Source organism: Eulemur rufifrons, chromosome 28 (assembly GCF_041146395.1).
Source record: "Eulemur rufifrons isolate Redbay chromosome 28, OSU_ERuf_1, whole genome shotgun sequence".
NCBI lineage: Eukaryota > Metazoa > Chordata > Mammalia > Primates > Lemuridae > Eulemur > Eulemur rufifrons.
This window is the reverse complement of record NC_091010.1, coordinates 19,331,426-19,345,063: the sequence shown is the minus strand read 5'-3', so window position 1 is coordinate 19,345,063 and position 13,638 is coordinate 19,331,426. Positions and strand designations below refer to the sequence as shown.

Below are 13,638 nucleotides of genomic sequence, written 5' to 3'. Positions count from 1 at the left end.
CAGAATGTATCTGTGGCTATTAGAGCTGGAGGCATCCTTGGCCTCTCCGTTCCCCAGATGGGCCCTGACTCTTCCCCCATAATCGCTGATCAGTCTTGGCACTCCCCTTTGAGCCCCTCTCACCTCTGCACTCAAGGCAGCCACTGCTAACCTTGGCCCTTGGCATGAGATGGAGACCTCCTTCTCCCTCATCTTGTCCAGTTCTTCCATTTGCAGATGGCAACAGTGAGGTCCCAGGATGGAAGGACCCTCCCAAATCACACATGCCCGACTCCCTCTGCGGCCCACCTCCTGCCCAGTCCTCTCCAGAATTAGCAGTCTTGATCAAGTGCAATGACAAACATAGGCAGACTTCCGGGGAATTCCAAATGTGGGGAGCTAAGGATGCTTTCGAGATTATCTGGGACTCTGAGGTCTCTGGGGTATGCCTCATCAGCTCTCCATGAGGTCAGAGTGCCAGGAGATGCCTCAGCATGGTGGTGGCCAACCCAACCCTAGTGAATGACATGTATGATTCTTTGAATCTTTGGATGCCAACTCAGCCCCCCCGGCCTCAGAGCAGCCAGCCTGGGCCTCTAGGGAGGAGCTCCCCACCCTAAACATAACCCGAGTGACTTCCTGCTGATGGACATATCCGTACACCACTTCAGGCCTCAGTGAGGCATTCATACCACTCACCACACCACTGGCTCTGTCTTCTCCTTTCATTAATTCATTCAATCAAATATTTCATTAAGATCAGCTGTGTGCCAGGTCTTAGGCTGTCTCTTAGGGTGGACAAGGTACCCTGTGTCTCTTGAGGACATTTATTTTCCCCGAGCCTACTTCTTCATCTGCAAAATGAGGATAAAATGGTTGTGGCTGTTACAATTATTACCATCCATCCAACTACCAAAATTATTAGCATAACTGTTAGTACCAACAGAAACTATTTGTTGAGCACATACTATGTACCAAGCACCTTGACAACCACTTCTAATACATCCTATTAGATATTATTTAATCTTTACACAATGTCATACAACCGGTGTTTTTTTCCCCATTTTTTACATGAGGCTACTGAAGTTTAGAGACATTAAATGCTTTGAGTATTTACATAGAGCAAATGACACAGGCTGTATCCAAATCCATCTACCTGGACCTGAAACTCACACTCCTAACTACCCCACCCTTCAGCTGAACAAAGATGATTTAAATGTAATAAATCATAAATTTGCTAATAAACGTTTCCATTGCTTTTTATTCCAAAAAAAAATCACACTTCTGTGTTTTTATAAATCAAATTAACTCTGGCTCTGAGGCCCCAGTGGCCTGAAGAATGGAAAATTCAACCTGTGGATGTGCTTGCTTTGTTTGGTGGGAGGGGCCACCCGCTGTCCTCCTTCAGGTTGTACAGGGGGCTGAGGAGCTGCAGAAAACATTTGGCAGAACATCTGGGCATCAGTGTACATGGCTGGTGTTAAGACATTTCCTGGTCTGCGTCCTCATGGTCCATTTGTGGGTGGTGATATCACGCCTACCATCCCCTACTCAGCCACGTGGATGTTTTCCACAGCCCAGCAGTGGTGGTGGCATTCAGGGCTCAGCCCCAGGCCTTGGTGAGCCACCCTAGTCTCAGGTCTGCACGGAATGGGGCCATACCCCCACAGCCCCAGGGCTGTGTAGGAATGGGACCGTGTCCCTACCACATACGTGCCCCCTCTTCAGAAAGGCTCCGAGTCCTTCCACCTTCACACCTTTGAATGCTCTCCCCCATCCGTGGCATTTACTGCTTTTCTTGGGCAAAACGAAGCTCTGGATCAAAACCCACAAAACCAAATGGGATGAGGGGAACTATTATTTCTCATTCTTTCATGAATGTCGATTTTTAATCTGATTTTCCTGCCACATGTGCTTAGGACCCAAAACACAAATTATTGAGCCTTCCTCCCAACCCCCCCCAAAAAAAAACAAGAAGGAGAAACATATGCAGATGTTCCGTTCCTTGACTTACTATGGGGATATGTGCCAATAAGCACACCGTAAGTTGAAAATTTCATAAATTGAAAATGCATTTAATACAGCTAACCTCCTAAACCTTATAGCTTAGCCTAGCCTACCTTAAACATGCTCAGAACACTTACATTAGCCTACATTTGGGCAAAATCATCTAACACAAAGCCTATTTTATAATAAAGTGTTGAATATCTTGTGTAATTCATTGAATACTGTAGTGAAGGTGAATGAATGGTTGTGTGGGTACCTGAAGTACAGTTTTCACTGAACAAGTATCATTTTATAACTATCATAAAGTTGAAAAATTTTAAGTCAAATCAACATAAGTCAGGGACACTCTGCATTCCCTACTTTATAGATGGATAGTTTAAGCCTCTGAAAATTGATGTTTTCTTATCTCTCTCTCTCTCTTTTATTTTTTTTTAAGACAAGTTCTCACTCTGTCTCCCAGGCTGGAGTACAGTGGCATGATCACAGCTCACTGTACCCTTGAATTCCTGGGCTCAACTGACCCTCCCACCTTAGCCTCCCAAGCAGCTGGAGCTATAGGCATCTGCCACAATACTCAACTAATTTTTAAATTGTTTGTAGAGATGAGGTCTTGCTATGTTGCCCCCACTGGCCTCAAGCCATCCTCCTGCCTCAGCCTCCCAAAGTGCTGGGATTACAGGCATGAGCCACTGCACCTGGCCCATTTCTTAGTAGGTTTATTTTTACTAACTTTATGGTTTTATTTGCTTTTCTTAATATATATATATATTTCAGCATATTACGGGGGTACAAATGTTTAGGTTACATATATTGCCTTTGCCCCACCTGAGTCAGAGTTTCAAGCGTGTCCATCCCCCAGACGGTGAGCACTACACCCATTAGGTGTGAATATACCCATCCCCTTTTCCCCTCTCCCACCTGCCCAACACCCAATGAATGTTACTACTAAATGTGCACGTAAGTGTTGATCAGTTAATATCAATTTGATGGTGAGTACATGTGGTGTTTGTTTTTCATTCTTGTGATACTTCACTTAGTAGAATGGGTTCCAGCTCTATCCAAGATAACACAAGAGGTGCTAGATCACCATTGTTTTTGTGGCTGAGTAGAACTCCATGGTGTACATATACTACATTTTATTAATCCACTCATGTATTGATGGGCACTTGAGTTGTTTCCACATCTTTGCAATTGTGAATTGTGCTGCTATAAACATTCAAGCGCAGGTGTTTTTTTCCATAGAATGTCTTATTTTCCTTTGGGTAGATGCCCAGTAATGGGATTGCTGGATCAAATGGTTGTTCTACTTTTAGCTCTTTGAGGTATCTCCATATTGCGTTCCACAGAGTGCCAGGCACTCTACTTGTATTAATTCATGTAATCCTCATTAACCCTATTCTATAAATGCCTTTATTCTCCCCAATTTACAAATAAGAATATTGGGGCTCATAGAAGTCAAAGTGAGTTGCCAGAAATCATGCAGCCAATTCATGGGCTAATGAATGCAGGGAGTCAGATTCCAGAGACTGTACTATTAACCATGAATGTACTGCTGAACTTTAACAGCTAATTCTTATATTGCATTTTGCATCTGTACTTGTAAATTCATATAAATTGTCTGAGTTCCCTTCTTTTGCTCTGTCCTGATCCATTCTGATTTACATGTTTAGCTAATCATTCTAATTACTCTTTTGGATACAAGCTGTTCATATGAAGGAGGAATTATCTCTTCTCTGAAGATTTAGTAAAATTCACCTGAAAACCATTTTTTGATGGGGGGATGGTTAATAATTTCCATTTCTATATATATTTTATTAATGATATATCAGTCATTTTAACACTTAGGCCCACATACTTCTGAACTTTTTTCTAATATTATCTATTTTACCTAGTTTTCAAATATATTGCTATAAAATCAATAATGTAATTTTATAATGTCTATATTAGGGTAATATTTCCTTTTCCTTCCTGATTTCTTTATTTCCTATACCTTTTCTACTAATCATTGATATTGTTCAGTGAGCCAATGCAACACTAAATGTAATAAATCTCCATCTCAGGTGTCTACGACAACAAACATTTTTATTTCTTGCTCTGGGTCTTCCAATTTGCTGAGCTTTGGCTGATCTCGGCTGAGCTGGGCTGGACTCCACTGTGGTTGGCTGGACTGTAGGCTTTCAGGTGAGTTAACGTCTGTTCCATACCATTTAATTATCCTGATATTAGTCACAACGGGGGACGCATTCTTCCCGTGATTGGGAAAGAAACGCAAAGGCCATGTTAAGCCTATAAGCGCACTGAAAGCTGCTGCTCCCTTTGTAGCTGCTCACAGTCACGTGGCCCAGCCAAACACCAAAGGGTCTGGATGTTTACTCCACGTACTCCAGTAGGAGCCTCTGGAAAGCACCACGGCAAAGGGCGCGGATATCTAACTTTCTAACAAGGAGGAAGCAAACAATTGGAAACAATCCAAATGACCATAGTCATAGTTTCCAAATTTATGTTTTTTGCAAAGAAATAATTTTTGATTTTATTGTTAGCTCTAAAGTTACTTCCTTAGTTTGTTTATTTAATTTGTATTTGTTCCTTAATTATACCTTCCTTTTAAATGGATATCAATTTATCAGTCATAGAGCCTGCGGTCCTTGGAGGACTGTTTCTGAGACTTGTTTCTGTCGACTCTCACTCCGCTTGTTTCCTGCTATGTTTTGTGATTGTCACAAGGTGAACTCGGATTCTCCCGATCTCCATCTGAGAAAATCCTGCGGTGCCTGGGTTACGGATAAGGTTCTGCATTGTTTTCATGTCTCCATAGTGCACTACGGTGTGACGCACTGGAACATTCTAAACAATTTTTCATCTTGGCTGAAACGGCAAAATTCAGTAGTAATAATAATAGCAGCATAAACTCAAACCCCAGATCTGTGAAAGGGTAGATCTGTGGGCAGACGTCCTTAAGGGAGAGTCTTTCTCCCCAGCAGAATCAAAGCTTTCCTGCTCCTTTGCTCACCGGTGTCTGTCCCTCCCACTGCCCCCCCCAAACCCCACTTTCTCTAAGTCTGTACACATTTAGGGTCCTGATTTTATGCAAATCTCTCAGTTTCGAATTCCCACCTTTCTGGGAGGTCTGCTTATGTCCTGTATGAATTGAATGTCCCTTGTCCTCTGGGCATGTGGGCCCTTCAGAATTGTGTCCATGGCACCAGGAAACACAGCCCTGAGGGGGATCTTCGTTACAGTGGGGGCCCCTGTTGGTGTCTGGCAGGCTCCCTGTGAGGGGCATGAGGAGGGCTGCAGAGCAGGGCGCGATGACATGAGTATACAGGGCTGATGACCCTTGAGAAGCCAAAGCACCTGTCACAAGACAGAGTCAAAGGGAAGCGGCCCACCCCCGTGCCCCACCATGGAAAAAGCAAACCTCTTGAGTTGTTAAGATAAATTGTTTCAAAGAGTGAGTGTGAGTTTGGGGAAAGGCAGGCATTAAAGGTTACATCAGGGACTTGGGCCACTTGATCAGGCTCTGGCGATAAGAACTGGACACTCCTAGAAGCCCAGGCCTTGAGGAGCCACAGACTGTCTGGCATCTGTTTCAAGGTCTCATTTTTTCTCCTCACTCCCGCACCGGAGCCCACCCCTGTGCCCAGCCCCGGGGTGCACCCTGGGAACAAAGAAGTCTTGAATACAGCTGCCGATCTAGGAAAGTCAAATCCCTGGTAAAGTGGGCACAGAGGTTAGCCCCGGCCAGCGAGACGTCAAGAGGTTGGCTCTGAGGACGCGGTGCTGGAGGATTCATTTGTTCTATCAGTCTCTACTGAGCATCAGCTGTTTCCAGACACACTTCTAGGTGTGGGAACAAGGCCCTGTTCTCATCCTAATGGGGTGGGGTCGCAAATCATTATGCAACTAAATAAACAAAACAATTTCACATAGAGATAAATAATATGCAGAACATTAGAACAGAGAACTGTAACTTAGTGACAGACTGGCTAAAATTAAATGGTTTGGAAAGCCCTTTCTCCAGAGATGATATTTAAGCTGAAATCCGCCGAATAGCAACAAATAACTACACAGAGACAGAAATGTCCGGGCAGAGGGAGCAGCTGGTACAAATGCTCACATTCAGCTTTGAACGTAAGTTATAAATACTCCTCCCCCTTGCGCCTAGGCCTGTGATGTGCCCAAAGAAGACATTTGACAAATGCTCTGAACGCGAAAGGAGGAATGAGGTGATACAGTGTTGTAGGACTCTCCTTTCTCCACCCCGGCCCTGCAGTAAACGAAGCACACATGGAACTAGTCGGAACAACTGATACAAAGGTGTGCTTGTGCGTGCGTGTGTGTGTGTGTGTGTGTATGCACACGCGTGTTTGTCCGGTGGAATGTCTATGCGTGTTTCTTGTGAAAGTAAGTATCTAGAGAAAACTATCCTGAGAACCTGAGATTTTACTGGCTCAGAGGTGCTGAGCCGTGGAGAGGATGCCCAGGACGGGGCAGGCGCAGGGGCAGGCACAGGGGCAGGCTAGGGCCTTACAGTAGAGAGCCGCCTGGCGCTGTGCTGGAGACCCCACCAGCAGCCCTGGAGAGCTTCCCAGTACACGGCAGTTCTAAGGGTAGTTGTTTATTAATCTGGGGTTGAAGGCCAGTCCAGTGCTGTCCCTGGTCACCAGCCTAACTGGGCCTGACGTCGCCAAGGCATCTGCCAGCTCCCCTGCCGCTGCCTCCGAGCTCTGCAGAAGCCCTAGTAAGTCATTTCTGGAGGAAAGAGGTGGGGTTCTGGGCAGGGCTGGCCTCTTGACTTGATCCTGGTGAGTTCCCGGCAGGGGCTTTAATAGAATTGTCAGGCCCACCTGGGGCCTCTGTCTCTATCAGACCTGGGGCATCTGTGTCCTTCCTGGATCCACTCGACCATCAGCAAACTAAAGCGTGGTCTTTTCCAAGGAGAAAAATAGAAATGGGGTGTATGTGCCAGCAACAGGTACAAGCCCTGACCGTGGCCTCCAGCACTATCGGGGGAGGTTTAAAAAAAAGGCAAAAAAGAAAGAAAAAAAGTGGAGAAGGATATGATCTCGGAAGTTCCCTTACAACTAGGCACCTCTCACTGAGTCCCGGAGGAAGGGAAGGGTCAAGAGAGCTGACAGCCTGGGCAGACGTGGCAGTTACACAGCAAGGCCCAGGGACATTGGGGTAAGAGGCCGGAGCGGAGCAGAGGGAGAGCCCCACGGGGGCTGGGCTGCCAGGGTGTCCTGGAGGAGGGGCCAGCTGGGCACAGGCTGGACGGGCATCCTTCAGCTGGGTGGGGGCCCACGGCTGGTGGAGCTGGGAGGCATCTGGCAGCACACGAGGACACTACCAGGAGAAGGGGCATGAGCTGGCTCCCTGCCAGGCCCAGGGTGAGCAGAAATTTCACAAGCCTGGGTTCTGCCTGGCAGAAATGGCCTCTCAATAGAAAATCTCAAACAAAAGGAAGTCTCATCTGGACAGGACGATAACCAAAGAAGTTTCCACTTGGAGGGTCAGATTCCTGCCTTCGGGCACACTGGGTCCTGAGCCCCCAGCAAGAGCCTGTCACAAAATAGAGACTTCATACAAGTCTCTACAGGTAGCTGCGGAAACAGCTGCAGTTCTGAGGATGTCTGGGGCCCCGGCGTGTAAAACAGGGATTTTTACATGAAATGAGAGAGTGGATATCATAAACCAGGGCCAGCCAAGGAACAGACCTTGTGGGACCTCAGGTTACCTGCTGAGTCCAGCCCCAGGGCCCGTAGGAAAGGGAAGAAAAGAGAAACTGAGGCGCCCTTGACCTTCAAGAAAAGGAGTTGAGAAATCCAGGCTTTGGCCAAAGCTTACACAGGCAATGGGCTGTTTGCCTTTGTGCTAGGCCACCAGAAACAGGGCTAGTTTGTAATTTTCAGGGTAGGGGGTGCCTAACCATGAAGGCTTGTGCTGACAGGTGCTCTGGGACCCCAGGGAGAATGGGCCCCTATTATTCTTGTACCCACCTTCATTTTAGCACGGATCTAAGGCTACCTTTTTTTTTTACTTGTCTGTCTCCTTAGTAGCCTGGGAGTCACTCAGAGCCAAGGGCCGTGGTATCCCCCTCTGTGTCTGCTGTCCCGAGCACAGGGCCCAGCACACCAGAGCTGCTGGCAAATGTTGACTAAACAAGAGGAAGTGGAATTATTCTCCTTGACTTTTTCCACTCCCAGGTAAGGACTATGTTCCTGTTTCCATCCCTCCTGGTCCTCCTTCTGCGTGCGGTGGTAACATCCTGCTCAGACACAAAAGCCTGCGAGGATGCCCAGAAGTCCTGCTCCCTGATCACCTGCGGCATCCCCGTCACCAACGGCACCCCAGGCAGAGACGGGCGAGACGGACCCAAGGGAGAAAAGGGAGAGCCAGGTACAGGACATGCTGCTCTGTCTTCCCAAATCTTGGCCTCCAGCAGGAGACTGTTCCATATGAGGGTTCCCGCACAGAGACCTGGGGAGGTCACCTTTCAGTGTGATGGATGCTGGTCCACTCAGAATAAGCCCTGTACAATGTCACTGCCTCCAAAGCAAAAGTGCTCTCTGACTCCCCAGCAGCCCACATTTCCACCCAGGAATTGGTGACGTGTGGGGGTCCCTGCAGAGGGGGTGTCCTGCCTGCTCCGGGAGCTGGCCCTCAGGACAGGCCTTCCCCTGGGACGCTGGAAATTCTTTCTTCTTTGGGTCACCACTAAGCTCTCTGGCTGTTTCCTGGGGTCGATGTGAATTGAGTATTGAGCTTTTGGAAAAAGAAAATGAGTGACAGCCATGAGTCACGTTTCCTTTTTCTTCCAACAGGTCAAGGGCTCAGAGGATTGCAGGGCCCTCCTGGGAAGATGGGGCCTCCAGGAGAGAGGGGAACGACTGGGCCTCCAGGAGCAAAAGGCTCAAAAGGAGACCGTGGAGATAATTCGAGTAAGGGGCACACCTGGGCTTGGTCTTGCCTGAGGGGATCCAGGGCCCTGGGACTGGAGGGCCAGGAGGGAGGAGCCCCTTCTGCTGCCTCCCTGGGAGATGCTCAATTCTGCTTCCCGGCCCAGCACCCTCCGCCCTCTCAGCGTTACTTGAGGTCTAAGGGGATTCCCATGAGTGCCCAGTACGGACTTCCCAACCCTGTGGGGCCACTTTCTCGTCACCCCTCTGCAGGAGAGGGGCCCTGGCTTTTGTTCAGCCGCCCCCGTCCAGTGTTGGCTCCAGGCTGCGAGGGAGGAAACGGGCCCTTTCGGGTGTTGGGTTTATGTCTATTGTCACGAGAGTGGCATGAAAATGGTCTGCCCCGTAGGATGTCTGGACAACAGGGAACATCACCGCAACTTAGTTCAGCATAAAATAAAACAATAAGAACAGTAAGAACAAAAGAAAAACGACAACCCTCATATTAACATCTGTCTACCAGTCGGCCAAAATAATAAAAGTATTAAAAAGTTTATCTGGTCTGAGAAGTGAAAAAGCATTACAGAGTAAATTTTTCAAAAGAGAGAGAAATGAGTTTTTTCTTACAAATTATTGTAACTGTGATATTTAAGCAGTATGTGAAGACAAGGTCTAGAACTACAGTTACAAGTTGTCAAGGGATACTAAGATATGTTTGCAGAGGCAGGAATATAGGGGTTTTTAATCCTTTTGTTTCTTTTTGCCTTCTTATTTTTCTGGAATAAGCATACTTTTTAGTAAGCCAATTTTTTGTTAATTTTTATTGTTTGCAAAATGCTCTGCTCTCCGATTTAAGGTCTTCTTCATTCATTTCCTTCTCCCTGTTGCCTTGCAGTTGCCGAGGCTAAGCTGGCCAGCTTAGAGAGAGAAGTGAGCAGCCTGCGAGCAGAACTGGACCACATCAAGAAGCGTAAGCTGCTTCTGTCCCCAGCGTGTCCTAGGCTCTCCCTTCTTCCGAGTGCTCTAGGTTCTGGAGAGGGTGGAAGAGAACTAACATCACCAACACTTGTCACACCTGCCAGGGCCTGTGCTGGGCGGGCGCTTTCTCGGAACATGGTTTCCTTCAATCCTCTCTCCAACCCCGGCTGTGGTTATTAGACTAGTTCTGTTCACGGGGGCGGGAAGTGCAGGTAACTCAGTCGACATCACACCGCTGGGGAAGCTGCAGAGGAAGGACAGAATGAAGGTCTGTCGTCTCCAGGGTCTTTGCTTCTTCCCCCACACCCTCTGTTCTCGGATGGCTGTCCCTGCCTCCTCACCTTGGTGCCCAAGCCCAGCTGTGAGGCCCAAGCATGTCCCCCGTCTCCACCTGTGCTAGCGTAGTTTCTAACAGATGTTTTCCTCAAGGGCGGCATATCCCAGGAGAGCGCAGGCTGTCTGCCAGGGGCTGTTTCCCACCGCTGGCTCTGCGACTGAGGCTGCCCCCTTCCTAGGCTCTGTCCTCGGGTGGGTGGGCATGGGCTGTTTTTCAGTGTCGGAGTTCCCAGAGAAGGGCATTTTTGACTACTGTCAAAAATGCTAGGCCGGGCATGGTGGCTCACGCCTGTAATCCTAGCACTCTGGGAGGCCAAGGCGGGAGGATCGCTTGAGCTCAGGAGTTTGAGACCAGCCTGAGCAAGAGCGAGACCGCATCTCTACTAAAAAGAGAAAGAAATTAGCCAAACAACTAAAAATAGAAAAAATTAGCCGGGCATGGTGGCACATGCCTGTAGTTCCAGCTACTTGGGAGGCTGAGGCAGGAGGATCACTTGAGCCCAGGAGTCTGAGGTTGCTGTGAGCTAGGCTGACGCCACGGCACTCACTCTAGCCTGGGCAAGAGAGTGAGACTCTGTCTCAAAAAAAAAAAAAAAAAAAAGCTGGGCTACAAACCCTGTCTGCCTCACCCACCTTTGTGATTTCAGTGCAAGCCTTCTCCTTGGGCAAAAAGCACGGTAAGAAGCTCTACGTGACCAACAGGGAAAAGATGCCTTTTTCCAAAGTGAAGGCTCTGTGTGCTGAGCTCCGGGCCACTGTGGCTGCCCCAAGGAATGCTGAGGAGAATAGGGCCATCCAGGATGTGGCCAAAGACATTGCCTTCCTGGGCATCACAGATGAGGCCACCGAAGGCCAGTTCGCGTACGTGACGGGGGAGAGGCTGACCTACAGCAACTGGAAGAGCGGTGAGCCCAATGACTTCGGCTCAGGGGAGGACTGTGTGATTGTCCTCACGGAGGGGATCTGGAATGACGTCTCCTGCCAATCCTCCTTCCTGGCCGTCTGTGAGTTTCCCGCCTGAAGAGGCGCGTGCTCGGCCCCTCCCTGCTCCCTGCTGAACTCTCTGCTGCTTTGAAAGACAATTCGGTGCTGGTTTCCCCCCGCCTGGTGTTGAGTCCTTCCTTCGTGGGGTTGGGGAGAAAATGAAAGGGATATATTTGATTGTGGGGTGAGGAAGTGAGAAGGGGCTGACTGTGGGGCACGAGGGTTCTGGTCCAGCCCAGGGCAAAGGACACTGTCTGTCCTGCCAGGAGCACAGCACTGAGCCCGAGGCCGCCGTGGAGACGGCCGTGTCTAACCTCTCCTTTTGCGGTGAGGACACTGCAGGCCCCTAGAGGGACCCATGAAGGGCCACACCTGTGTCAGAGTAGGCAGTAAATCTCAGCCACTGAGAGACCTAATTCCTTTTCTCCAAAAATTGCCATTACTTGATGCCAAAATCTCACCCTGAGCTCCTGCCCACGGCCAGCCCAGCCTCCCTAGGACACAGGTGTTTCCAGTTGTCCATGAGCTGCCCCACACACCCTGTCACTGCCTGACTGTGATACCTGGCAACATCCTACTAGATAACAGTCATTAGTCCTAGGAGTCCCCTCACCCTGCCCAGGTAGCTGTGCCCCCCAACCCCCGCACATCAGTCACTAGGGTGACTTCGAGGGCAAAGAACAGCTTTTCCTTCCTGCGTAATTTTAGGAGACTGGTTCGATATTGTGGCGTATATCAGGGGCGTGCGGGGAAGCAAATGGTCCTGCAGGGTGCGCCCTTCTCCACGGGCCTCCTGGGTCTCGTCCCCCCTGCTACGCAGCACCCCCCCAACTGTGACATCCTCATCCCACTATAGGTCATGGGCACATTCTCAGTACAGACAAGAGGAAAACCTCCCCAAAAGTGAGCTTCGCACCCTGTAGGTCAAATTATGAGGCCTCAGACAGTCAGCAAGTGACATGTCCCTTCCGAGCAGGGGTCTGGCACGGTCTCAGCCCACGCCCTGCTCATGGCCGTGGATGTTTTTCAGCCTTCTCAGGGGGAGTGGATCTGAGATTACACAACAAACCAGGGGAAGAGGGTGACTGCCGCTCCTGCTGTATGTCATTCACGCAATGAGATTAGAACATATTTTGTGAACAGGCCAAGTGCCACTTTAACTTAGTGAAAAGCTTTGGTTAACTTTAGTTTTCTATTTTATTTCTCTTTGTATGGGAACTACCAGGAAAAGCACCTCATATTAATAAGTGCTCAATGAATATTTGTTAAACAGGTATGTTGAAAAATTACAAGTGGGCCGGGCATGGTGGCTCACACCTATAATCCTAGCACTTTGGGAAGCCCAGGTGGGAGGATTGCTTGAGGTCAGAATTTTGAGACCAGCCTGAGCAACATAGCAAGGACTCCATCACTACAAAAATATAAAAATTAGCTGGATGGGGTGGTGCGCGCCTGTAGTCCCAGCTACTCAGAGGCTGAGGCAGGAGGATCGCTTGAGGCCAGGAGTTTGAGGACGCAGTGAGCTATGATCATGCCACTGCCTTCATGCCTGGGCAACAGAGTGAGACCCTGTCTCAACAAAACAAACGAAAAAAAAAAAAAAAAACCTCAAAATTGCAAGTGGACAAATGGGTTGGGTCCTGGGAAGCAACTGCTGGGCAGAGCTCTCTCCCAGACGCTCTCCTTCTGCAGGACTATCAGGACAGGCCTGGGATGTGCTGAAGACGCTGGGGCCCATGAGTTGAGGGTGGCTGGACCTGTGTCCTTGGCCTCTAGTGCACCTAGACTGTCACATCACTGAATGTTCAATCCTTCGAGATTCTTCCCCAAGTGCTGCACTTGGGGGCAAGGAGAAGAGTGTTTTTGTGATGAGGAGCAAAGCAGTTCGCTACTTCCAACTCAACTCCAGACTGCTTGCCAAGAGAATAGGAAACTGCTTAAAATTTCAAAGCACATATGAAGCCTGGGTTACGGCAAATAGACAAAGGAAAGACCGGAAACTTTTTAGAAGGGAGGAAGGTACACACATAGGGTGACCCAGAACAAGAGAATTCCTGCAACCAAGCACAACGGTTACACCTGAACTTTCTCACGACTGAGACAAAAATGAGAAACCTATCAGGTAACTATTATATAATTCTTTCGATTTTACGGTAAGAGGGTTGTCATGGTCAACACTGAAATGAATGGACCCTTTTTCACACTGTGTGCAGGACAGTAAAACTGTAGAAGATGCAGTTACCGTGCTCCACACAGATCGTTTCCCGGCGTGTAGCAAGTGTCCCCGCAGGGAAATGCACTAAAAACCTGCAGGGCAAGCTCCGATCCTTCCACTCCCTTTCAGGCTGCTTCTATTAGTTCCTTCCAGGCTTCTCCCTCCTTCCTACATCCCTCAGTCACCAGAGCCTCACGATCCTGCTCTCACAGCTTCCTACACCCCAACCGAGACCCGAGA

General features: G+C 48.7%; 1 protein-coding gene across 3 annotated transcripts; it reads left to right on the top strand.

Annotated features, from left to right (window-relative positions):
* Window positions 1-6,632: 6,632 nt before the first annotated feature.
* On the top strand, window positions 6,633-11,300 carry LOC138376337 (mannose-binding protein A-like). 3 transcript variants are annotated; one of them, XM_069460582.1, is made up of 5 exons: window positions 6,633-6,727; window positions 8,193-8,385; window positions 8,811-8,927; window positions 9,781-9,855; window positions 10,847-11,300. In XM_069460582.1, exons 2-5 carry the CDS (start codon window positions 8,202-8,204, stop codon window positions 11,218-11,220), a joined length of 750 nt encoding a protein of 249 aa, XP_069316683.1. In that variant the 5' UTR covers window positions 6,633-6,727; window positions 8,193-8,201; the 3' UTR covers window positions 11,221-11,300. The 3 variants fall into 3 exon arrangements, with proteins under 3 accessions (XP_069316683.1, XP_069316684.1, XP_069316682.1); XM_069460583.1 differs by lacking the exon at window positions 6,633-6,727 and adding an exon at window positions 6,758-6,791; XM_069460581.1 differs by lacking the exon at window positions 6,633-6,727 and adding an exon at window positions 7,314-7,376.
* The last annotated feature ends 2,338 nt before the right edge of the window (window positions 11,301-13,638 follow it).